Source organism: Dreissena polymorpha, chromosome 10 (assembly GCF_020536995.1).
Source record: "Dreissena polymorpha isolate Duluth1 chromosome 10, UMN_Dpol_1.0, whole genome shotgun sequence".
Lineage (NCBI taxonomy): Eukaryota > Metazoa > Mollusca > Bivalvia > Myida > Dreissenidae > Dreissena > Dreissena polymorpha.
Window position 1 is genome coordinate 10,730,014 of NC_068364.1, and position 27,430 is coordinate 10,757,443.

General features: G+C 38.7%; 1 protein-coding gene across 16 annotated transcripts in view; it reads left to right on the forward strand.

Annotated features, from left to right (window-relative positions):
- LOC127847484 (sorbin and SH3 domain-containing protein 1-like) overlaps nucleotides 1-27,430 on the forward strand; it is a 379,963-nt gene that overhangs the window by 93,704 nt on the left and 258,829 nt on the right. For all 16 annotated transcript variants that reach the window (XM_052379427.1, XM_052379439.1, XM_052379429.1 and 13 more), the window contains 2 exons: nucleotides 2,674-2,825; nucleotides 15,146-15,225. In XM_052379427.1, the coding sequence (XP_052235387.1) occupies nucleotides 2,674-2,825; nucleotides 15,146-15,225 (232 nt within the window). The remainder of the gene's footprint in view (nucleotides 1-2,673; nucleotides 2,826-15,145; nucleotides 15,226-27,430) is intronic.

The following is a 27,430-nucleotide window of genomic DNA, read 5'->3' on the forward strand; positions in this document are numbered from 1 at the left end:
ATAAGAATGTCATTCATTGTAAGATTTTAAAATAATTTGGCACATTTGTTCATCATCATTGGACGGTGTGTTGCGCGAAAGTATTACATCAATATCTCCAAGGTCAAGGTCACACTTTGAGTTCAAAGGTAAAAAATGGCCAGAAATGAGCTTGTCCGGGCCATAACTATGTTGTTCATTGTGAGATTTTAAAATCATTTGGCACATGTGTTCACCATCATTGGACGGTGTGTCGCGCGGAAGAATTACATCGATTTCTCCAAGGTCAAGGTCACACAATTCTTAAAAATTGCCATAAATTAGATTCTCTTGTTTTGTGAAGACAGCATGCAAAATAGTCTGTGTCAATGCGGCACGTGGGGGTATATGTCACGTCTGTGACAAAGCTCTAGTTTTTAGCTCGACTATTATATATGAAATATATATAGTGGGGCTATCCTACTCACCCCGGCGTCCGCGCCTGCGTTAGCGTTAGCGTGCAAATGTTAAAGTTTTCGCACTACCCCAAATATTTTCTTTGTCCCTTGACATATTGCTTTCATATTTATGCCCCCCTTCGAAGAAGAGGGGGTATATTGCTTTGCTCATGTCGGTCGGTCGGTAGGTCAGTCGGTCGGTCGGTCCACCAGGTGGTTGTCAGACGATAACTCAAGAACGCTTGGGCCTAGGATCATGAAACTTCATAGGTTCATTGATCATGACTTGCAGATGACACCTATTGATTTTGAGGTCACTAGGTCAAAGGTCAAGGTCACGGTGACCCGAAATAGTAAAATGGTTTCCGGATGATAACTCAAGAACGCATACGCCTAGGATCATGAAACTTCATGGGTAGATTGATCATGACTTGCAGATGACCCCTATTGATTTTGAGGTCAAAGGTCAAGGTCACGGTGACCCGAAATAGTAAAATGGTTTCCAGATGATAACTCCAGAACGCATACGCCTAGGATCATGAAACTTCATGGGTAGATTGATCATGACTCGCAGATGACCCCTATTGATTTTGAGGTCACTAGGTCAAAGGTCAAGGTCACGATGACCCAAAATAGTAAAATGATTTTCGGATGATAATTCAAGAACGCATATGCCTAGGATCATGAAACTTTATAGGTAGATTGATCATGACTCGCAGATGACCCCTATTGATTTTCAGGTCACTAGGTCAAAGGTCAAGGTCACAGTGACCCAAAATAGTAAAATGATTTTCGGATGATTACTCAAGTACGCATATGCCTAGGATCATGAAACTTCATAGGTAGATTGATCATGACTCGCAGATGACCCCTATTGATTTTGAGGTCACTAGGTCAAAGGTCAAGGTCATGGTTACCCGAAATAGTAAAATGATTTTCAGATGATAACTCAAGAACGCTTTTGCCTAGGATCATGACATTTCAAAGGTACATTGATCGTGACTTGCAGATGACCCCTATTGATTTTCAGGTCACTAGGTCAAAGGTCAAGGTCACAGTGACAAAAGTCGTATTCACACAATGGCTGCCAGTACAACGGACAGCCCATATGGGGGGCATGCATGTTTTACAAACAGCCCTTGTTTGCATACTTGTTTACCAACATGACCCCAACCTATAAACATGAGCAGACAACTCTATCAAGCATTTTGTCATAATTATGGCCCCTTTTCCACTTAGAATATGTTAAAGTTTTCGTACTACCCCATTTATTTTCATTTTCCCTTGACATATTGCTTTCATATTTTGTATACTTGTTTACCAACAAGACCCCAACCTATAAACAAGAGCAGACAACTCTATCAAGCATTTTGTCATAATTATGGCCCCTTTTCCACTTAGAATTTGCAGCAAATGTTAAAGTTTTCGTACTACCCCATTTATTTTCATTGTCCCTTGACATATTGCTTTTATATTTTGCATACTTCTTTACCAACATGACCCCAACCTATAAACAAGAGCAGACCACTGTATCAAGCATTTTTACATAATTATGGCCCCTTTTACACTTAGATAATTGAACATTTTTAAATTGCCATAACTTCTTTATTTATGATCACATTTAATTATTACTTTGACAAAACAACACTTACCTGAATACCACAATGGATTCCACCCAAACAATACCCCACGCCCCTACCGAGAATCTCTTCCCCCCCACCACCCCCCCCAATTTTTTTTTAAACATCATCTAATAAATTACCCCACCCCACATTATACCCCCCTCTCACCCCCCATCCCCCCTACCACCCCCCTACCCCCCCCCCCCCAATTTTTTTAAAACATCATCTAATAAATTACTCCACCCCACATTATACCCCCTCTCACCCCCAACCCCTCTACCACCCCCCTACCCCCCCCCCCCCATTTTTTTTTAAACATCTAATAAATTACCACACCCCACATTATACCTCCCTCTCACCCCCCCCCCCCCCCCCCCAAAAAAAAAAAATATTTTTTTTTTTCCTTTTTTTATTTTTTAAAGATCGTCTAATAAATTATTGGATATGAACAATTTCCCCATGATGGCTTACGTTATAATGTCAAGCACTCGAATAGTCAAGCTCACTGTCCTCTGACAGCTCTTGTTTCTACAACTAGCAAACATACGCCTTGGTTTCAGATTCTGTTGTTTCAGTATTATTAAAAATCATTATTATTTGATTTGAAATCTTAATGAGTGTTTGTGTATTTTCAGATCAACCCTAACAGCAAGGCATGCAATGAGGGTATCGAGGTTGGAGACTACGTGGACAGCATAAACGGTCAGAGGACATCTGGGCTTGAGCACCAGGATGTACAGAGGCTGGTGAAGACTGCTTCAGACCAACTTATCCTGGAGCTGCATAGGTGAGAATTGGGAGACTATAAGTGAGACTGGGGTACTATAGGTGAGACTTGGGAGACTATAGGTGAGACTGGGAAGACTATAGGTGACACTGGGAAGACTATTTGTGAGACTGGGGAGACTATACAGCGATTTTCCTCCTTCTTTATAAAGTACCGGTAAACGGTACTTTCCCAATCGAACGAAAATTCCCAAATTCCCAAAACGGTACTTTCCCAATCGAGCGAAAATTCCCAAATTCCCAATCGGCATCTGGAAAAATCCCAATCAGCGTCCCAATTTTTTCTCAAAACGATAGAAAGTTTCGTAAAAAAAACAACTTTCGGCGAGCGAACAAAGAAAATCGTTTAGTTGTGTGTAACCACGCGCTCGATTAATTTCGGGTTTTATTATTCAGCGCATTCAATCAATAGAGTTGTTACTGTTTCCGGTTCTTTTGCCAGGCAGCCAGCGTACTGTTTTACGTCGGTTTGTAACCTTATCGTAGTTTGAAATGAGTCATAATAGCAAATATTATGCCAAAAAACCAATCGGAACCATCTATCACAGGACACATTGACAGCAATAATGATGCTGTGCAGGGAGGGATGCAAGCAACTGAGTGATGATCAAACATCAAAGATTGTTGAAATTTTCACAAAAATGAAAGAGAGAGACATTGCTTTAAAAGAGATTTAAACAACTAGTAATTGATTTGGTGTGTTCTTTATAATATTTTGTTATTTATATAAACTTTATAACTTAATGGTCATTAAGGCATGCCTGCAAATGATTATTTAAATGGGTATGTTCAATTAAGTATGAACTGTATGATGTATTCAATAAGACCCAAACTTCACGACGCGATTTTCCCAATTTCAGGATTTCACGACTCGATTTTTCCCAATTTTGAGGTTTTCACGACTCAATTTTTCCCAATCGGACCGGTACGGGTACTTTACCCAATTGGACAAGGAAAATCGCTGCTATAGGTGAGACTGGAGGGACTATAGGTGAGACTGGGGGACATAGGTGAGACTGGGGTGACTATAGGTGAGACTGGGAAGACTATAGGTGACACTGGGAAGACTATATGTGAGACTGGGGAGACTATAGGTGAGACTGGGGGACATAGGTGAGACTTGGGAGACTATAGGTGAGACTGTCAGGGACTATAGGTGAGACTGGGGAGACTATAAGTGAGACTTGGGAGACTACAGGTAAGGCTGGATGGACTATAGGTGAGACTGGAGGGACTATAGGTGAGACTGAGGGGACTATAGGCGAGACTGGGGTGACTATAGAGGTGACTATAGGTAAGACTGGAGGGACTATAGGCGAGGCTGGGTTGACTATAGAGGAGACTATAGGAAAGACTGGAGGGACTATAGGTGAGACTGGAGGGACTATAGGTGAGAGTGGGGAGATTATACGAGAGACTGGGAAGCCTTTAGGTGAGACTGGGGGACTATACGTGAGACTGAGGGGACGATAGATGATACTGAGGGGATAATAGGTGAGACTGAGGGGTGTATAGGTGAGACTGGGGGGACTATAGGTGAGACTGAGGGGACTATAGGTGAGACTGGGGGGACTATAGGTGAGACTGGGGGGACTATTGGTGAGACTAGGGGTGAATATAGGTGACACTGAGGGGACTATAGAAGAGACTGAGGTGACTATCGGTGGGACAAAGGTGACTATAGGTGAGACTGAGGGGACTATAGGAGAGACTGGGTGACTATAGGTGAGACTATAGGTGAGACTGGGGAGACTATAGGTGAGACTTTGGAGACTATATGTGAGACTTGGGAGACTGTAGGTGAGACTGGGGGATTATAGGTGAGACTTGGGAGACTATAGGTGAGACTAGGAGACTATAGGTGAGACTTGGGAGACTATAGGTGAGACTTGGGAGACTATAGGTGAGACTGTCAGGGACTATAGGTGAGACTGAGGGGACTAGGTGAGACTTGGGAGACTATATGTAAGATTAGAGGGACTATAGGTGAGACTGGAGGGACTATAGGTGAGGAAAGAGGGACTATAGGTGAGAGTGGGGAGACTATAGGTGAGACTGGGAAGACTATAGGTGAGACTGGGGGACTATAGGTGAGACTGAGGGGACTATAGGTGAGACTGAGGGGACTATAGGTTAGACTGAGGGGACTATAGGTGAGACTGAGGGGACTATAGGTGAGACTGGGGAGACTATAGGTGAGACTGAGGGGACTATAGGTGAGATTGGGATAACTATAGGTAGGGCTGTAATGATACATTCGAATATTCGAATTACTCGAATACAGCTGTGGACGAATTGTATTTGTTATTTGCTACCTCCCGAACCGAATATTTGACGAAGACAAACAACATGGTTTCGAGTTTTAAAGTTTAATCATCTCATCTTACCTTACAAATGAAGGTTCATATAATAAACCCCTATATTTAAATGTTCTTCTTCTTATTCCGGCGTTTTTCATCATGTTTATCCCACCCACTATGTTACACAGTGAGATTATCAACAAAAATGGCGGGCACCGGTTGAAAATTTGAGTTGTGATCAGTATTTATGGGGTAATGGAAACTATTTGTTGTTCAATACTTTTTAGCTCACCTGACTGCTGAGGTGAGCTTTTGTGACCGGTCTTTGTCCGTCGAATGTCCGTCCATCCGTCCGTCCGTTAACATTTGCTCGTAAACACTCTAGAGGCCACATTTCTTGTCCCATCTTCATGAAACTTTGTCAGAAGCTTTGTCCCAATGAAATCTCGGCCAAGTTCGAAACTGGGTTATGCCGGGTCAAAAACTAGGTCACTAGGTAAAAAAAAAGAAAAACCTTGTAAACACTGTAGAAGTCACATTTAATGCCCAATCTTCATGTAACTTTGTCAAAATGTTTGTCTTAATGATATCTTGGTTGAGTTCAAAAGTGGTTCCGATCCGTTGAAAAACATGGCCGCCAGTGGGCGGGGCTGTTTTCCTTATTTGGCTATAGAGAAACCTTGTAAACACTCTAAAAGTCACAATTTTTTTCCAATCATCATGAAAGTTGGTCAAAACATTTGTTCAATTGATGTCTCGGACGAGTTTGAAAATGATCAAGATCGGTGAAAAAACATGGCCGCCAGTGGGCGGGGCATTTTTCTCTATATGTAAATAGTGGCAGTTTTCCCTATTTGGCGATAGAGAAACCTTGTAAACACTCTAGAAGTCACAATTTTTGGCCATTCATCATGAAAGTTGGTCAAAACATTGGTTTAATTGATATCTGGAACGAGTTTGAAAATGGTCGGGATCGGTGAAAAAACATGGCCGCCAGGGGGCGGGGCATTTTTCTCTATATGTATAAAGTGAAAACATGTGAACACAGTAGAAGTCACATTTTTGGCCTAATTTTCATGAAATTTGCTCAGAACATTTGTTTCCTTGATATGAGAGTTTAGTTCAAAAATGGTTTCGGTCAGTTGATTAACATGGCTGCTGGGAGTGGGGCAGTTTTCTCATTATGCCCCCCCCCCATTCAAAGAAGAGGGGATATATTGTTTTGCTCATGTCGGTCCGTCTGTCCACCAGATGGTTTCCAGATGATAACTCAAGAGCGCTTATGCCAAGGATCATGAAACTTCATAGGTACATTGATCATGACTCGCAGGCGACCCCTATTGATTTTCAGGTCACTTGGTCAACGGTCAAGGTCACGATGACCCCAAATAGTAAAATGGTTTCCGGATGATAACTCAAGAACGCTTATGCCTAGGTTCATGAAACTTCATAGATACATTGATCATGACTCGCAGATGACCCCTATTGATTTTCAGGTCACTAGGTCAAAGGTCAAGGTCATGGTGACCCAAAGCAGTTAAATGGTTTCTGGATGATAACTCAAGAACGCTTATGCCTAGGATCATGAAACTTCATAGGTACAATGATCATGACTTGCAGATGACCCCTATTGATTTTCAGGTCACTAGGTCAAAGGTCAAGGTCACAGTGAACTGAAATAGTAAAATGGTTTCTGGATGATTACTCAAGAACGCTTATGCCTTGGTTCATGAAACTTCATAGGTATATTGATCGTGACTCGCAGATGACCTCTTTTGATTATCAGGTCACTAGGTCAAAGGTCAAGGTCACAGTGCCAAAAAACGTATTCACACAATGGCTGTCAAGGTCACGGTGACTCAACTTAGAAAAATGGTTTCCGGATGATAACTCAAGAATGCTTACGCCTAGGATCATGAAACTTCATAGGTACATTGATCATGACTCGCAGATGAAAAAATGTTGAAACTTGACCAGGATGCTTGTCTGAACAATATCTAGGTTTAGTTTGACATTTGGTAAAGATTAAATGAACCGACTCTTCTCAGGTGAGCAAACTAGGGCCATCTTGGCCCTCTTGTTGTATTGTCACACTGTTTTTATGCAATATATCAAATGAGCATATGTCAGATAGGTGACATTGAAATATCATCTACATCACCTATCTGGCATATGCGCATTAAAAAAATGTGAATGGGTACTGCAGGGTTGTCATTATGATGTAAACAAAGGATTATTTTGGAATAGTAACCGATTCGGCCGGGGGTCAAGGTCAAGGGCAAGGCCCTGGTAGGGGGGTCAGGGGGCAAAGCCCACCGACCACAAACGAATTCTAGACATTTTAGGGACAAAATACTGCTATTCTCAGAGCATAAAAAGTTAAAATGAGGTCTAGAAAGAATAGACAATTATAAGATTTTCACATTTTTAGTATACTGTACAATGTAAAAACATGTTATATTGATAAATCATTGCATGTTCCAATTCTATCCATTACCAGATAATCCAGTATTATTACCAGGGGTTTTTTTTTAGAGAAAGGGGAAGACGCTGGACGCTGGGTGAAAGGGGAAAAAAGAGTGCGAAAGAGACATATTAGGGGAAAAAATAAAAACTGTTCATTTCAATGTCTATAACTCATCAAAAGAGGCTTGTCTCCGTCCTTTTTGTTCTAAAACACATTTACCACGTATTAAAGTCAAAGTCCTTAATTAAGTTGCAGGTGTAGATCTAATTATGGGAAATGTTTTCAACTATATTTCTGTACCGGGGCCGGGGGACGATGTCAATTTTGTGATTTCAATTTCATGATGAATGGGTTGACGATCTTGATCTGCTACAGTATTGGAAGGGAAAGGAGCGGCAGCTGCCGATTGTCTACTTTCACTTTCACAATGTTCGATGTTGATTACCTCAGAATCCTGATGGGTTATAACGGTTTTTGATGATTCTTTCTTAAAAAATGCCTCGATGCGTTCAGTATCTTCCGAGTCCGAATGTTTTATTTTGTTTGTGTAAGAACGCCAATTGTGAGACATTTTTTTCTGTTTTCACGTTTATATCTTGGCTTGCACATAGCCCATATGAAAATTCGACTGGTTTCTGGTAATTTATTGACGAAACATCCTTCTCGCGCAAGACCGGTATCCAGTTAAATAGTCACATGATTATTACGATTAGTTGCCCAGTTTACATAACGTTATTTAAGAGCTATATTTAGAATAACTGGGATTCCCAGATTTTTTGTGTTCTTCTGGAGAGAGAGAGAAAGATCGTTGTACATGGTGCAAATTGGATAATTGTCGAATGCCCAAAGGAAAAATAAACATTTCTTTGAGAGAAAATATTATATTTTGGTGAAAATGATATTTCTGGTGGGGAAATTGTATTTTGAGGGGAAAAATTCTGGTAGGGGAAGACGCCGAATATCGGCGTCACTTTCTTAGTAAAAAAACCCCCCTGATTACGATTTCTTTTTTTCAAAACCAAATTATGGCCAATATTGACGATGAATGTCGTCCACTATTTAACACAAGTGCATATATAAATTGAATTGTGGGATTGGGGAATTCCCATTGAACATGCGTGAATCACGTGATGCAATTTGAGAGCATTAAAAACCGTTTATATTTAGTAATTATGACAACTCAACGGCTCAATCTTAATTGTTACATGTACCTCCTTTCAGAAAAGTTTGAGAAAGTGAAAGTGAATTTCTAAGAATAAAAACGCGTCTTTCTTTAAATTTTACTTTTCATTCCAGATTGTGATATAACTTGTCAGGTCATTCATGCATGTAGACCTGGTTGGCAATCTCAAAACACGTTATTTACCTACTTATTACATTATGCGTTATGACCATTTGTATATCAAAATGCATTATTTAATTAAAGTATTTTCAAGTGCGTATATTTAAACGTGTTATCCTAAATCATTTTCAGATTTCATTATTCACGGAAAATTTAGAAAATTCTAGCAACAGAGACACATTTCTGGTGTTTTTCATGTACAGATGAAAATCATGCCAAAATTAGACTTCATGTATAACGTCACGTCATTCTTCCTCTGGGAAAGCTTGGACTTTAATATTTAGATGCTGAATAACAAATTTGTAGGGCAGAGGTCGCTAATATCTTTTATTTTGGTAGAAAATCGAAGAGCATTTTTTAATATGTTGAAACCTTTTCTCTCACTAAAAAAACTAGTTAATTACGCTCTACAGTGCTACATTCGTTGAGCTACGGTCAGTAATAATCTGTGAAATGTACAGCTATTTGATACAGTTTCACGTGGGGTCGGCGTGTATTTGGGCATGTATTCGGCTGCCTGAGCACTGATTGGTTGACGTGCTTACCAAGAAGAATTTGATTGACCGCTGGAAATATCAATATTGGCCACTCGCTGAGAAATTCATTGAAAACAGTAGCTCTTAGGCGGAGTTAATGGACTGACTGAATGACCGGGCGTCTATCTACTATACTATGGTTATTCCTCGTCAATTATTGGCGGTTTGCGTGATCAAAACTTCTGATCGCAATTTTAAAGATTCGGGAAAAACAACCGATTTTCTGGCGATTTTAACCGATGAATTCGATCGGCAATCGGTTAATAATGACAACCCTGTACTGTCACTAATGTGTCAACTGTTGACTCTTAATTGTTCTACTCAAGGATTTTATTGGTACTAGTCATGTTTTCAAAACTGTGTTCAAAGTTTAGGCAGTTCTAGTCAGTGTTTTGTGATTTAAAAGTGTTATATTTCATATTTATGCTCCCCTTCGAAGAAAGGGTATATTGTTTTGCACATGTCGGTCGGTCCGTCCGTTCGTCCACCAGATGGTTTCCGGATGATAACTCAAGAACGCTTAGGCCTAGGATCATGAAACTTCATAAATACATTGATCATGACTGGCAGATGACCCCTATTGATTTTGAGGTCACTAGGTCAAAGGTCAAGGTCACAGTGACTCGAAATAATAAAATGGGGTGACTATAGGTGAGACTGAGGTGACTATAGGTGAGGCATGGGGAACTATAGGTGAGACTGAGGGATATAGAGGCGAGGCTAGGGGGACAAAAGGTGAGACTGGGGGACTATAGGTGAGACTTGGGAGACTATAGGTAAGACTGGAGGGACTATAGGTGAGACTGGAGGGACTATAGGTGAGACTGGAGGGACTATAGATGAGAGAGGGAAGACTATAGGTGAGACTAGGTAGACTATAGGTGAGACTTGGGGACTATAGGTGAGACTGAGGGGACTATAGGTGGGACTGGGGTGACTATATGTGAGACTTTTAGACTACAGGTAAGACTGGAGGGACTATAGATGAGACTGAGGGGACTATAGGTGAGACTGGGGAGACTAAAGGTTAGACTGGGTGACTATAGGTGAGACTGGGGAGACTTTAGGTGAGACTTGGGAGATGATATGTGAGTCTGGGGAGACTATAGGTGAGACTGGAGGGACTATAGATGAGAGAGGGAAGACTATAGGTGAGACTAGGTAGACTATAGGTGAGACTTGGGGACTATAGGTGAGACTGAGGGGACTATAGGTGAGACTGGGGTGACTATATGTGAGACTTTTAGACTACAGGTAAGACTGGAGGGACTATAGATGAGACTGAGGGGACTATAGGTGAGACTGGGGAGACTAAAGGTTAGACTGGGTGACTATAGGTGAGACTGGGGAGACTTTAGGTGAGACTTGGGAGACGATATGTGAGTCTGGGGAGACTATAGGTGAGACTGGGGGAATATAGGTGAGACTTGGGAGACTATAGGTGAGACTGGGATACTATAGGTGAGACTTGGGAGACTATAGGTGAGACTGGGGAGACTATATGTGAGACTGTCAGGGACTATAGGTGAGACTGGGGGACTATAGGTGAGACTGGGGAGACTATAGGTAAGACTGGAGGGACTACAGGTGAGACTGGAGGGACTATAGTTGAGACTGGAGGGACTATAGGTGAGAGTGGGGAGACTTTAGGTGCGACAAGGAAGACTGTAGGGACTATAAGTGAGACTGGGGGACTATAGGTGAGACTGGGGAGACTATAGGTAAGACTGGAGGGACTACAGGTGAGACTGGAGGGACTATAGGTGAGACTGGAGGGACTATAGGTGAGAGTGGGGAGACTTTAGGTGCGACAAGGAAGACTGTAGGTGAGACTTGGGGACTATAGATGAGACTGAGGGGACTATAGGCTAGACTGAGGAGACTATAGTTGAGACTTAGGGGACTATAGGTGAGACTGGGAGGACTATAGGTGAGAATGAGGGGACTAAAGGTGAGACTGGGGTTACTATAGGTGAGACTGAGGGGACTATAGGTGAGACTGGGGTGACCATAGGTGAGACTGAGGGGACTATAGGTGAGGCATGCAGAACTATAGGTGAGACTGAGGGATATAGAGGCGAGACTAGGGGGACAAAAGGTGAGACAGGGGGACTATATGTGAGACACGGGGACTATGAGTGAGATAGGTTGTCTTCAGGTGGGGCAGGTTGACTTCAGGTGAGGCAGGGAGACTATTGGTGAGGTAGGGCGCTATAGGTGAGACTGGGGAAAATAGAGATGTGACTATGGGGACTAAAGTTGAGACAGAGTGGCATATAGGTGGGACAGGCTGACTTCATTTGAGGCCGGTGACTATTGGTGAGGCAGGGGGCTATAGGTGAGACTGGAGGAAATAAGAGATGAGACTCATGTGACTAAAGGTGAAACAGGGGGACTATAGGTGTGACAGGGGGACTATAGGTGAGACAGGCTTACTTCAGGTGAGGCCAGGGGACTTTTGGTGAGGCAGGGGGCTACAGGTGAGACTGGGGGAAATATAGATAAGAAAAGGGGGACTCGATGTGAGACAGAGGGGACTATAGGTGAGACAGGGGGACTTAAAGTGAGACAGGTTAACTTTGTGTGAGGCAGGCAGACTATTGGTGAGGCAGGGGGGCTATAGGTGAGTTTGAGGGAAATAGAGGTGAGACAGTGATGATAATAGGTGAGGTAGAGGGTACTTTAGGTGATGAGACTTTCACTGATAATAGGTGAGGTAGAGGGTACTTTAGGTGATGAGACTAAGGGGACTAAAGGTGAGACAGGGAGGACTATATGTGCAACTGGGTAACTATAGGTGAGACAGAGGGACTGCAGGTGAGGCAGGGGGGGGGGGGGCTATAGGTGAGGCAAGGGTAGGTGAGACTGAGGGAAATAGAGGTGAGACTAGGGGGACTAAAGGTGAGACAGGTTAGATTAAAGGTGAGACAGGCTGACTTCAGGGAGGCAGGGAGACAATGGGTGAGGCAGGGGGCTATAGTTGAGACTAAGGGAAATAGAGATGAGACTTGGGTGACAAAGGTGAGACAGGGGGTCCTATATGTGAGACAGGGGGACTAAAGGGGAGGCAGGTTGACTTCAGGTGAGGCAGGGGGCTATAGGTGTGACTAGGGGAAATAGAGATTAAACTAGGGGGAATAAAGGTGAGACTGAAGGGCCTAAAGGTGAGACAGGGGGACTTTAGGTGAGGCAGGTTGACTTCAGGTGAGGCAGGGGGACTATTGGTGAGGCAGGGGGCTATAGGTGAGACTAGGGGAAATAGAGATGAAACAAGGGGGACTAAAGGTTAGAGTCAGGAGGCCTATATGTGAGATAGGGGGACTATAGGTGAGGCAGATTGACTCCAGGTGAGGCAGGGGGACTATTGGTGTGGCAAGGGGCTATAGGTGAGACTGGGGGAAATATAGGTGAGACAAGGGGAGGCTATAAGTGACACAGGGGGACTATAGGTGAGACTGGGGAGACTAAGTGAGGCAGGGGGCTACAGGTGAGGCAGGGGGGGGACTAAAGGTGACAATTGGGGACTATAAGTGAGACTTGGGGGACTAAAGGTGACAATGGGGAACTAAAATTGAGACAGGGGGACTAAAGGTAACTGGGGTGAACAATTGTTTTGGCAGTGAGACTATGGGAAATATTGTCCTTGTTTAGTTGGGACTGGGGCACAGGCAGGTAGAATATTATGTTTTACAGTCAAACAATCAAAACAATTCAATCACTCAACGCTGCCTACTAGATATTTATATCAAGCAATGTGTATAATGTTTATGATTTATGGTAAGATAGGTGTTTCTTATATGTTTGAGGTATATTAGACTGGATCAACCGGCTATGGTTTAAATTATCATATTCAGGAACTTGGGGAAATCATTTATGTGTAAGATATTCATTAATATACCTGGACCTGTACAACATGTTGTACAGCACAAACACATTAAGAGAATCTTGAAATCTAAACACAGTGGCCAGCCCCACAGGTGTCTTTCTAGACTTGGGCTCATTCATGTTTTCCTGGTCCAACTACTAGCATCATGCAGAAAAGCACATGCTCAACTACTGCTGAAGTGTAAACACAAAACACATGTTTCATATTATGGCATTGTCTCAGTTACTAGTTCTAGTCTATCTTGATCTGGCAATGATGGTTTGTTGATTGGCCTTGTTAAAGGTTTCCATAATTTAAGGAGGGATAATTGTAATTTGTTCATGGGTTAGCACCTGTTCTACCCTTAGTAATAATGTACCTTGTAATTCCATAGGATAATGAATGTTGTATACTAAGTGTTTGTGCAGTGAGCAGTGGTTTTACCGTGTGCCAAGAGCAGAATTTGGTAAATGTGTAATTAAGCTAATACTGACCAGTTTTCACAGTTATCAATGTATTTTTTGTTGAGATATTTATGTGCATAGGTCATAGGTAGAGATCTACTTCATGGCTTTTTGTGTGCAGGTAGTTTAAACAAGAAATATCTTTAAAAAAGATAAACGGCGTTGATAGTTCAATGAATGAGATCAATGATAGCGAATGTCTTTTTCTGTGCAGTTCTTAGCTGCATCACACGCAGTAAGGGATGTTACGCGGAGTTTTCGTGGCTTATTTTACATTATTACATATAGCTGGTCATAAACCTTTAGATACAAAACAGAAAACCAAAAGAAGAATGGAAGTTAAACTAAAACATACGAGTCAACCGGCATCACGCGAAGTATCCGTATTTATAGCACGTTCTTCGAACAAACCTGTTTTAGTGGTGTGTCGGACATTGCTATATGATTCGATTATTAACAGTTTCGAGAATCATCGCGCTCATGCTTAATACAATAGTTAATATGGTGGAATAATTATTGTTAAATTAATCTTAAATAATATTTATCATTGTATTGTTGTAAACACATTAATAATCTATTATTGACATATCTTAATTATATTGCTGAATATCTTCATTTAACATATTTCTATTATAAGGAAAATTCCAGGTCACCTAGTTCACGGATAGAGTCTTTATTATATAACGATTATTTTACTGGCTGCGAACTCCGGTGATGAACTGTATATAAACTCTGTCTTTCACACACTGGCCGCGAAATTGACCCGAAACCTCGCGGGTTGAAATGCAATGCATTAAAGTGAGGCCTCGCTTCCACTGCTCTTTATACTTTTACATGTTAACATGTTGACATGAATATGGAAGTAAGTACTAAATATGAGAACATAGCCTTTAGTATAAACCCTTTTTCGCTGGTAATTCTCTGAAAATAAAAGGTGCGCGCACAAACTGTATTTATGTCGAGAATTGATTGTAAAACTGTTCTATCTATTGAGCCTTTTCATTAGAGATAAAAATTTTCATGCAGTATCACAGTGTTACAAAGACGCGGATATGTTTCCAATGTTTTGGTGTTATACTCAAATCAGCCAATTGAATAAATGAAGTGTATTCATTCGTACCTAGCCGCGGGAAATTTTGTTTGAATATTATTGGACACTTACAAAGGTCAGATCAGGTGAAAAGCTGGCTTAATACAGCACGCCGAAAAATGCACATCCGCATATACAAGCTTTAATAAAGTTTAATAATGATTGTCATCATTAACAAATATAAAGGTTGCATCTTTTCTTGCTAGATATAAGTAGTTAACTATCAGTGTAATCTGACTACTTGTGTCTTGTTTCAGAGTGGCTTCCAATCCCAAGGGAGCTATGAATGGTGACATACACAACCACATTGACCATGAACTGGAGGCTCTCAACTCGGGTAGGTCAGAGGTCACATGTTGGGTCAAGGTTATATCCTTGTTTTCTCGTGTATGACAATGTTGGCCAGGTACTATGTTGATATGAGTGATGATATAAGTTTGTATAAGTGATGACTATTGTATGTATAATAATTCTGTGCAAGTGATGAGTATTGTATGTATATAGCTTTGAGCATCACCTTTCTTTCAAGGTTCTGTTTTGTAGTTGCAGGTCATCATTTAAGATAGACCCATTCTATGCCTCATTGAAAGCGTGTGCTTTTTTGTCGCCAAAACTTTCTGTCAGAAAAGCAATACTTTCTCATGAAAAAACCTTCATAATTCAAGATGTTTTGTTACTATGGAAATAAATTAACGGGTAATATACAAAAACTAATTATGAATTGAATGTGAGTGTCTTACGTTGACAATTTTGTAAATCTTTTAACCCAATGCAATACACTGAATAGTACAATTTAAGCAGTATGACATTATCTTTTTAAGTGCACCCATACCAATTTGCAGCTAATCTGAGCAAAATGTGAGCCGTTAATTGTGATTACGTTTTGTCAGTCGTTCCTGGTCTGTCATCTGTTGCCTTGTCAACATTTACATTTTTAACTCTCAAGAAAAAAGTATTTGTTTCATTCACACAATAATTAAATCTACTTTTCCAGAAACTCTGCTCTTAGGATGTCATTTTTTATGTCTTATTTAGTTAATGATGCTTGACTGTTGTTCCTTGCCAACATTTGCCTTGTTAACACTTTAGAGGCCACATTTATTGTCTATTTTGTAGGGATGTCAACGAATATCCGAATATCCGAATATTCGGTCCCGGACCGAATATTCGGATACTATTTTCCGAATCGAATATTCGGAAGAAAAAAATCAAATAACATCGAGTAATTTCAAAGACTTTGTATTCCTGAAATTTGCTTCAAACATTGTAAAAAAGTTGTTCCTCGTGTCATAATGTTTAGTCCGGATAATTCGTCGCTATGGTGATGACAGTATACCGGTCATAAATCCCGCTAATTGCCTAACAAAGACAGTCACTTTGTGTCAAAATTATGATAGGTTCAAATCGCATCGGCAATCAAAACATCGACCTGCACTTGATCCAATGACTCGAATTACATTTAAAATTATCAAAGATTAAATGAGTAAAGGAAAAGCCGACTTGTTGTAAAAAAAACAAATAAGACCGTATGACAATTTAAACACCGACCCGTCTTGATCTAATAACTCGAATTACATTTAACATGATCAACGATTAAATAAGTAAAGGAAGTGCCGACTTGGTGTGAAAAACAAAAAAGATCGTATGGTTATAATCACGTTGTCCAATCAAAAAAGCTGTTAGAAAATAATTTACTCAACCTCTAATGAGTATTTGCGTATCGTATGGTCCAAACTTTAATTAATTACTCAATATTCAATCAGGTATTATATTTAAAGAAATGTTTTGGTATTTCGCCCTCATTTAATTGAAAATATTATCATTGCTACACGCATAAAGTAAATCTCTGTCCAATCAAAGTGCCACCTACACCTTCCGCTGCTTGGAAGTATTTCACGAGATCATCCAATAAGAAGTCGGCAACGTGTAACTTGTGTGGAGTTAATCTTACGTACATCCAGGGCGATACGACGTCCAATCTTCTCAATCATATTAGTAACAAACATCCATCTTCTGCATCTTCGTATGATGCTGGGGACTCTAAGAAACAGTCGTCAATGTCATCGTTTTTGAGTACTCCTAAGAAAGTGTGTTTCCGAAAGTGAACGGATTACATGTGCTATTGCGGAGAAATAGACTCGCCAGTGATCTGGTCGACGCAATCGTGTTTTTAAATAAGAACAATGTTCATGTGCCCAGTGACGCCGATCCGAGTGACTTTTAAATGTGGCAACGGTGTTTTATTTGCATGTGTTCGCTATGTAAATAATACGTTTAAGTTCAGTTTAAATTATTTATAGATCTTACTGTTTTGTCATGTAATTATTTTGTTGTCATGTAAATATTATGTTTCTCGTTCTATTGTTGATGTACAATATTAAAGCACGTGTTCGCTATGTAAATACTACGTTTAAGTTCAGCTTAAATTATTTATAGATCTAACTGTTTTGTTATGTAATTGTTTTGTCGTCATGTAAATATTATGTTTCTCGTTCTATTGTTGATGTACAATATTAGAAGTTTAAAAACAGTTTTCGTCATTCAATTTTAACAATTTGCGACGGCAATGCTGTGTCAATATTTAGTCACTTAAGGGGAACTTCCGGTAAAAACGAAAGTAGAATTCATGGAGCAATGGTACGGTAAACAAAGTTGATTTTTTTCTAACAGATGTTGACCGAATATCCGAATATTCGTTCGGAAGGATGACCGAATATCCGAATACCAATATCGGTATTCGTTGCCATCCCTACTATTTTGTTGTCCAATCTTCCAGAAACTTGGTCAGAAGATTTGTCCTAATGATGTCAGTGATTTTTTTTGCTCAAATTTACAGCCGAATTTCGGCTGCTTCCCAATCGCAAAAATACACGTTTTTTCCCAAAATTCTGACCAAAATTTCCCCAAAAAAGCCCAACTTCCAAAAAAAAAAAAAAAAATAATAAATTTTTTTTTTTTTTTTTTTAGAAAGAAGTCTCATATAACTTAATTATGATTTCTTAAATCTAGATCTCAACTTTATTTTTTAAACATCTTACAAAACTTGAATTTAGTCATTTTTGTCCATAAATCATACCCAAACTTGCCACTTTTATTTATTAAAACAAACTTGCCACATTTATTGATTAAAAAAAACAACAATTTGACCAGACTCCTTTTCTAGAAAACTCCCTGAACATGCACTTAAAAACAATATCACTTCTGTTACTTATAATCCTATTTATAATGCTTCATTTTTCCCAATTTCATGGTTTATCGCGCTATTTTTCCCAATTTCACGGTTTATCGCGCTAATTTTCCCAATTCAAAAGGCACAGGCTGTAACAAATTAAAGCAAAAAAAATCACTGGATGTCTTGGGCTATTTTGAAACTGGGTCATGTAAGGTCAAAAAGGTCACTGAAACAAATGAAAGAAAAAGCTGTTTACACTCTATAAGTCACAGTTTTAGTCAAATCTTCAAATGGTCAGAACATTTGTTCTAATGATAGCTGAGTTCCAAAATGGTTCCGGTCTGTTAAAAAACATGGCCAGAAGGGGGAGAGGGGGGGGGGGGGACTCAGTTTTCCTTGTATGACTATAGTTAAATCTTTTAAACGCTCTAGAAGTCATATTTACTGTTCATTCTTCATAGAACTTGGTCAAAATATATGTTGTAATTAATCTTGGCTGATTTAAAAAAATGGTTCCAACTTTTTTAATCTCCTGAATTTGCAAGGCTCAGAGATGTAATATTAGGTGTTTATCATCATCTATTGGGCCTCTACAAGGTTGGTCAAATTATGCCCCTGGGGTAAAAACTGGCTGCGCCTCTGTGTCACATAATTTAAGTACACTTGTATAATTAAATATAAAAAATCTAAGAAACAACACCAAAAGGCAAGAAGATGTAACGTTTGGCATGAACCATCAGTATTCTTTCTCCTATATTTTTAGCTCACCTGATTGCTCAGGTGAGCTTTTGTGACCGGTCTTTGTCCGTCGTATGTCCCTCCGTCCGTAAACATTTGCTCGTTAACACTCTAGAGGCAGCATTTCTTGTCCCATCTTCATGAAACTTGGTCAGAAGCTTTGTCCAAATGAAATCTCGGCCGAGTTTGAAACTGGGTTGTGCCGGGTCAAAAACTAGGTCACTAGGTCAAAAAAAAGAAAAACCTTGTAAACACTTTAGAAGTCACATTTCATGCCCGAAGTTCTTCATGTAACTTTGTCAAAATGTTTGTCTTAATGATATCTTGGTTGAGTTCAAAAGTGGTTCCCATCCGTTGAAAAACATGGCCGCCAGTGGGCGGGGCAGTTTTCCTTATTTGGCTATAGAGAAACCTTGTAAAAGTCACAATTTTTTCCCAATCATCATGAAAGTTGGTCAAAACATTGGTTCAATTGATGTCTCGGACGAGTTCGAAAATGGTTGAGATCGGTGAAAAAACATGGCCGCCAGTGGGCGGGGCATTTTTCTCGCTATATGTATATAGTGGCAGTTTTCCCTATTTGGCTATAGAGAAACCTTGTAAACACTCTAGAAGGCACAATTTTTGCCCAATCATCATAAAAGTTGGTCAAAACATTGGTTTTATTGATATCTCGGATGAGTTTGAAAATGGTCGGGATCGGTGAAAAAACATGGCCGCCAGTGGGCGGGGCATTTTTCTCTATATGTATATAGTGAAAACATGTGAACACAGTAGAAGTCACATTTTTGGCCCAATTTTCATGAAACTTGCTCAGAACATTTGTTTCCTTGATACGAGAGTTGAGTTCAAAAATGGTTCCTGTCAGTTGAATAACATGGCTGCTGGGAGTGGGGCAGTTTTCTCATTATGCCCCCCCCCCTTTCGAAGAAAACAAAACAATATTTGTTTTGCTCATGTCGGTCCGTCCGTCCACCAGATGGATTCCGGAAGATAACTCAAGAGCGCTTATGCCTAGGATCATGAAACTTCATAGGTACAATGATCATGACTCGCAGATGACCCCTATTGATTTTCAGGTCACTAGGTCAAAGGTCAAGATCACGATGACCTGAAATAGTAAAATGGTTTCTGGATGATAACTCAAGAAGGCTTATGCCTAGGTTCATGAAACTTCATAGGTATATTGATCATGACTGGCAGATAACCCCTATTGATTATCAGGTCACTAGGTCAAAGGTCAAGGTCACAGTGCAAAAAAACGTATTCACACAATGGCTGTCAAGGTCTCGGTGACTCAACTTAGAAAAATGGTTTCCGGATGATAACTCAAGAATGCTTACGGCTAGGATCATGAAACTTCATAGGTACATTGATCATGACTCGCAGATGAAATAATGATGAAACTTGACCAGGATGTTTTTATGGACAATATCTAGGTCAAGTTTTGACATTTGGTAAAGATTGAATGAACCGACTCCTCTCAGGTGAGCCAACTAGGGCCATCTTGGCCCTCTTGTATATATTTTCCAGAATGTATCTGATAAAGTGGAAACGCAATATAATTCTAATTTTAGTTTAATTTCATCATTGGTTTCTTACAGCATGAAAACATAAAATTAATTTTTAAAAACCATATAGATGGATATTTTAAGAAAGCAAATGCGCATATGGCATGTTGCAGGCCAGTCAGTCATTACAAAGTTTTAACACTTCCACTGGTTAAAGATGAAACCATTACCTTCCCCACATTGGAAAGTGTCCAGTCATAGTAGATGAATATTTGTATCATGAGCTTGCACAGACTGTAGTCAAAATCTTAAGTCTTAACTGAGATATTGAAGTCTGAAGAGTGATGCCTTAGAAAAGTCTTCAAGATAAGTGTACATGAGCACTGTTGATTGGAAGCTAGAATTGGTTAACATCGTGACAACATTAAAATTCGGAAGTGTGATTAGGATTACACATTTAATTATGCTAATTTTAGAATTATACAATTTATAGCTGTGCTTTATAATCTCCATGATAATTTGCTGAAGCGTTTTACTTATAGAAAAAATGTTTAGACAACATTATGCATGAACAGCACAATTGCCAGAGGATTACACCTAGTTTCCATCATCAGTCTCTTAAGTAACTTGCCACTTGGATGAGTACACCCTGGGAACTGATTAGTTTGGTTGGTATGACAAAGCCTACAAACTGCTATAAACCACTGAAATCATCATGACAAGGGTTATTCACTCTCAACTGATTCACAGCTGGTACCATCTTCAGTACCTAGGGGCCAAAAACCATACATTTTGTAAACAATTTGTGGCTTCATGTAAATCATTTACATGGGTTAAAGTTTTCCGGGTTAAACGGGACATCCGGTTCTGGTGTCCCCACTGAGGCCATTTTTCCAAATCGTGTTAATGCGTTGAGAAAAATTTAGGGGGGGGGGGGCACCTTATAAATGCCAGTTCAAGTAACTCAATAAAAACTGCCCACAATGTATTCTTATAATAGGATCTGCAGTTTGTAAAGTTTACAGCTCATTCGATACCACACTGCCAGAAATGGAATTATCATAAAGCTATATATAGAAATTTCATATATTTTATAATCAAGCAATTATATATGGTAACAGCGCTGAACGATTTTTAGTGGTGTTTACTTCCCACGCGCGACATCAACTGGAAATCTATTTGTAATCCGAAACACACTTCTGATTTCTTTATGTTAACGCGACGTTTACAAATTCTAGCTTAAAATAAACAATCATCATGTATTTTATGTTGACCTTTTGTCCCGACAAAAAGTGTGCGAAATTAATGCGGCAATGTAAAACATCACGCCATACACATGGAAAGCATGTCTGTATTGATTTTTATGCCCCCACTGTAACATTGTTGACCTGATTTCGAATTTAAAGACATTGAGCTCACATGAAAGATTGTCGTCGTCGTTCACAGGGATAGGAACACACTTACATTTTGATCACAATTAATACTGTTGACTTTGCATAATATATTAAATGTGAATTTAAAGAGGTTTTCATAAACGAATCTTGTTAATACGTTTAAGATGGTGTTTATTTAAATGTCTGTTTTAAGGTTTGTCATTTCATTATGCACCCGATTTGTTTAGTCAAAATGAGTCTACAGAATATTCCTCCCCTCAGACTTCACCTCAAGCACACCCCTGTGTCCATCATGTCATTCTTCTTTGGGGAAAGCCTGGGCATTAAATTTGAAAGTTGAATAAATACGTTGTTGGTCATGGGAGACAACTCACTCTTAACCCCTGGTTAAAAAAATGTAGTGCATTTTCATTAAACAAAATTTGAATGCTGTTATAAAAGCTTCTTAGCACATGGGAGACAACTCACTCTAAGATCTTTACTTTTAGATTGCCTTTTTTATGGTATTTCATTTTCTTGCTTGAAGGGAATCATTATTCAGTGTTCAATTCGTATGATTATTATGTATGATTCTATACTAAAAGAAATAAAGCTTTTAACTATCCTGAGTTGAATAGATAATATGATAATTTTGGTGGGCAAATTCAAATGTTTTGTTGTTTGCTCTTCATTATCCACTGCCATAGGCGGAGGGATATTGTTTTGGCGTTGTCCGTCCGTCCGTCCTTCCGTCCGTCCAACACTTTTGTGTCCGGAGCCATATCTTGGAAGTGCTTTGACAGATTTCATTGAAACTTGGTATGAGTATATATATGGATAAGAGGATGATGCACGCCAAATGGCATTGTACACCATTGAATAATAACGGAGTTATGGCCCTTTGTATTTTGAAAAATGCTTTTTTTGTGTGTCCGGAGCCATGTCTGTGTCCAGAAGTATAATGGCGGGGGATATCAATTCAACAAATTTGCTTGTTGTATCTGCTAAAGCAGCCCTATGTTTGGGTACCTAATGTGTGGTGGGGGCATCTTTAGCTTAAGATAAGAATTATTTCCAAATTACCACTGCACAATCATCTACAGATGATGTGTTTCTCAATACTATTGCTATTGGTTTCTTTCTTATTCATGGAGAAGGGCCCATAGTCACCTTACTCTAGTTGGTCAGACTAATGTTCTTCCCATATTTCCTCTGATGCAGTGCTCCAGATAAGTTATGATGAAAGACTCTATCCTCTCTTGGTTCAAAATGTATGGTGTAAATTTTCTGTTCAATCCAAAATGTCTGGCATTAATTGTCTTAATGCTCTAGACTGATGGCATTAATTGTCTTTTTAGTCAAAAATGTATTGCTTTAACACATTTAACAATGTTATGTTGTTTTGTTATTGGTCACTTAACTTAATTATGCATTTCTGCAAAAATGTATTTATGAGACTTATACTCATTGTAAGGTATTGATTAGAAGAATTATCATTGATAAAAAACTTTTCCAGAACAGATGAATCTATTCATTATATGGCATACCAAGTTCAGTGACTTGTCAGTTATTGTAGCAAGAAGAACCTATGATTACTGGGATTTATTGTAAAATAAAAAACAATGCAATGTTGTGCTAGTAACATTATTTAATGAATGAATGTACATGTGTTGAACTTTGACTGGTCAGTATGTATACATTGTAATATTTAGCCATCAATGTACATGTGTTGAACTTTGACTGGTCAGTAAGCATACATTGTCATATTTAGCCATCACTGTACATGTGTTGAACTTTGACTGGTCAGTAAGCACACATTGTCATATTTAGCCATCAATGTACATGTGTTGACTTTTGACTGGTCAGTAAGTATACTTTGTCATATTTAGCCATCACTGTACATGTGTTTTAGCCATCAATGTACATGTGTTGAACTTTGACTGGTCAGTAAGTACACATTGTCATACCATTACTGTACATGTGTTATACTTTGACTGTTCAGTAAGTATACATTGTCATATTTGGCCATCAATGTACATGTGTTGAACTTATGTGTTGAACTTTGACTGTTCAGTAAGTATACATTGTCAGATTTAGCCATCACTGTACATGTGTTGAACTTTGACTGTTCAGTAAGTATACATTGTCAGATTTAGCCATCACTGTACATGTGTTGAACTTTGACTGTTCAGTAAGTATACATTGTCTTATTAAGCCATCACTGTACATGTGTTGAACTTTGACTGGTTATTGTAAATGTGTTGTCCTTTGACAGGTCAGCAAGGATACATTGTAATATTAAGCCATAATATTGGTGTACTTAAATCAAATGATCTAATTGGCATTTCTGTACATTTCTGTAATGAACATTTTATGAGCACAAGTTCTTTACTTGTTTTCATTGAAAATAAGTTTTTGTCAGATGGAAAAATAATATATAATAATTTGACATTCCTTGAGTATCTTTACAGTATTTAATTAATATATTTAAATAAAATTATTGTTAGAACTTATATAAACATTTAATCATGTTTGTATCTCTGCACCCTGTTAACTCCATGTAACAAGCAGCTTGTATAGGAATAGACTCAAGTATGCATTCCAATACATTTTATGCATGGCAAACTTACCGTTTCCAGAATTTAGCTATTTATGTTTCTATCTGTTTTATCACACACCTGTATGTAGAATTTTATTACTTTTTTCTAGACATTTATTATTTTCTGAGAAAAAACAGAAATACTTAATAATGTTTGTTATTTATATATCATAGAGTAATTAATAGTTATATTTTATATTGATATTATTTGTATTTTGACCATATGAAAGTATCAAAAGCGAATTACGTAAAATGGTTTAAATTGTTTCTGTTTATCAAATGCGTCTCAAGTGCTAAATGATGACATTGTTTAACATCCTGGTTTCCAGGTCTTGTACTTTGTCAGATATGGCATTTCTATTTGTTGTTTGTAACTGTTTCACAAACATTTGGTCAGACAATGTATAGTCTGACAAGAAATGTAACCAAGAGGGCTGTGGTGGCACTAGGATTGCTCACCTGAGCAGTATTAACATTAAGCAAGGGTTGTAACATTGTTTTGTGAAAAGAAAAAGTCAGTTGTTGCAGATATATACAAACATGCGTTATAAGTAGTTTTTGTGTGTGTTTGATTATGTTTATTTAAAGTGACATTTGTTTCCCATTGTGACAAAGGTTTATTTTGGAATAAAGTAATATGAGGACAGTATTTTTTATGCCCCTGAAGGTGGGCATATAGTGATCCCTTTTCTGTCCGTCTGTCCATCTGTCCGTCCGTCCATCCGTCCGTCTGTCTGTCCGTCTGTCAAACTTTGCATTTAGGTTTCGAAAAATGCTCATAACTTCTATGTCACTTCAGATGTAACCTTAATATTTGGTATGCATGTGTATATGGACAAGGCCTTTCCATTCGCACATTCAATTTTGACCCCTTTGACCTTGACCTTGAACTTAGGGTCCGAGTTAGGTTTCCAAATCTGCGTTTAGGTTTCGAAAAAGCGTTTTTTGGGGGCATATGTTATCCTATGGTGACCGCTCTGGATTAGAATAATCATCAAAAGAAAATGGATGTAATTAAATTGTTGTCCAGCTTTGAGATTTAGAGATAATTAAGCATCTCATTTTTGGATGTTATAGGGGATAACTAGTTAGCCAGAACAGCTTTATATACCGAAAACAACTGTATTTTTTTAATAGATTGAGTGTTCATGAAATAGTTGTTGCATAATAAATATGTTGAATTGTAATCATATATCAAAGGCGGTAATATGGAAGTAAATGAGTATTATGACATCTACTAAAAAATAAAAATTGATCTTCTTTTAAGGTACCAAACATCTGACACCCAATTGTTCACATTTTGGACAGTGTTTTTAGCATAGGTGCGTTTACGCACCTATGCTTATGGTATATACCACATTTCAAAAATCCACATCGAATGGTTACCCATTATGAAGCCTTACCTGATCAAAAATCAGACGAAATATCTATTTAATTTAGTATATGGTGATTCTTACAAAAAAAATTTGGAAACGTTTTTCTAACGTTTTCTTCCAAGAATATTGCTGACACCGTTTTTAGTGAATTTTTCTAAGACCGTTTTATGTCAAAAAATCTTCTTATAACCTAAAACAAATTTCGTTCGTAAAACAATTCTATCTGCACTATAAATCTCAATCTCCTACGCAGTGGCCTCCCTTATACTAGAAGTTACTGACCGGGCGAAGCAAGGGAAGTAACTGCTTTGAGGAGTTTCTATAAAAATCTGCATTCAGAAATCTGTATTCAGAACTCAATCTGTTGTGCACGTCTGCATCTAACGCTTACCACAAGTTTTACGACAAATTCTTGACGCAGACGAATAGGGTAGCGTCTATTTTCATTTGTGAAAAGATACAGATCTGTCCGTGCTTAAATTTTGAAAGGCTTGGGTAATTATTTTTCATAAGCGTTTCAGAAACTGATGTAAATGGAAAGATTATCTATTTAAATAGTCGGTAATTGTTTGAAATTATTGATTTGAGAAATTCGCGGATGGCGATATCGAACTACATTATACCACGTGACGCCATTCTTCCCTGTATCTTGCACCTATGCTTTTAACGCCATCGGCGCTCTCGTTAAACTACTGGACCAATTTTCAGACTCGCCTTGCAATTAAATTTCCAATTCAAACAACAACAAAACCTGTTTTGATTATCACACACAAACTACTGACTGAATGCAAACTGTATAAGCAGTCCATCTTATCAATGATGTCCATCTGACATCAAGACAAAGGTCTTTGATGTGAGTGCCCAGTTAATTGGGGGCCAAATACCAAGGATCTGTAAGCCTGTTACACAATCATCACATAGCTATTTAAGGAGGCATCAATCAACACTATGGTACTGCAACAATGTATTCACAGGTTAAATGAGATTTATTGAGAGTAGGATAAGTGAATGATAGGTCAAATAAGATTAATATGAAACAATTCATGTTGTTTTACTGGTTTTACAACCATGTTGCATTTCTGTAAAATACAGAATACAATCTGAAGTAATGGCAATAAATAATTTGAGTAATGGATTATTATCATTTGATATTTGGGTTGTTGTTAATGTTTCTGAATCATAATCAGTATCAGCATCATCATGGTCATCATTGTTCACAAAAATCTTCGTTACAACTAGAGTGTTAACAGGGTTTTAATTAAGCTATATAAGGAAAAATGCCCTGGCCCCCTTGGTGGCCATGTTTTTCAATGAACCGTAACCATTTTAGAACTCAGTAGAGTTATCATTAGAAAAAATATTCTCATGAAGATTGGCCTATAAATTTGACTCCTAGAATGTTAACAAGGTTTTACTATAGCAATATAAAGGAAAATGCCCCGCCCCTATCGGCAATGCTTTTCAACAGATCTTAACGATTTTTTATCTGAGCCCAACGATCATCAGAAAAAATGTTCTGACCAAGTTGCATGAAGATCGGACTATAAATGTGACTTCTAGAAAATTAACAAGGTATATATAGCCATATAAGGTATGTATAGCCATATAAGGAAAACTGCCTCGCTCCCTGGTGGCCATGATTTTCAACATACCGGAACCATTTTCAAACTCAGCTGAGAGTTCAAGACAAATGTTATGACCAAGTTTCATGAAGATTGGACTATAAATATGACTTCTAGATTGTTTACAAGCTTAACTTTAATTTGACCTAGT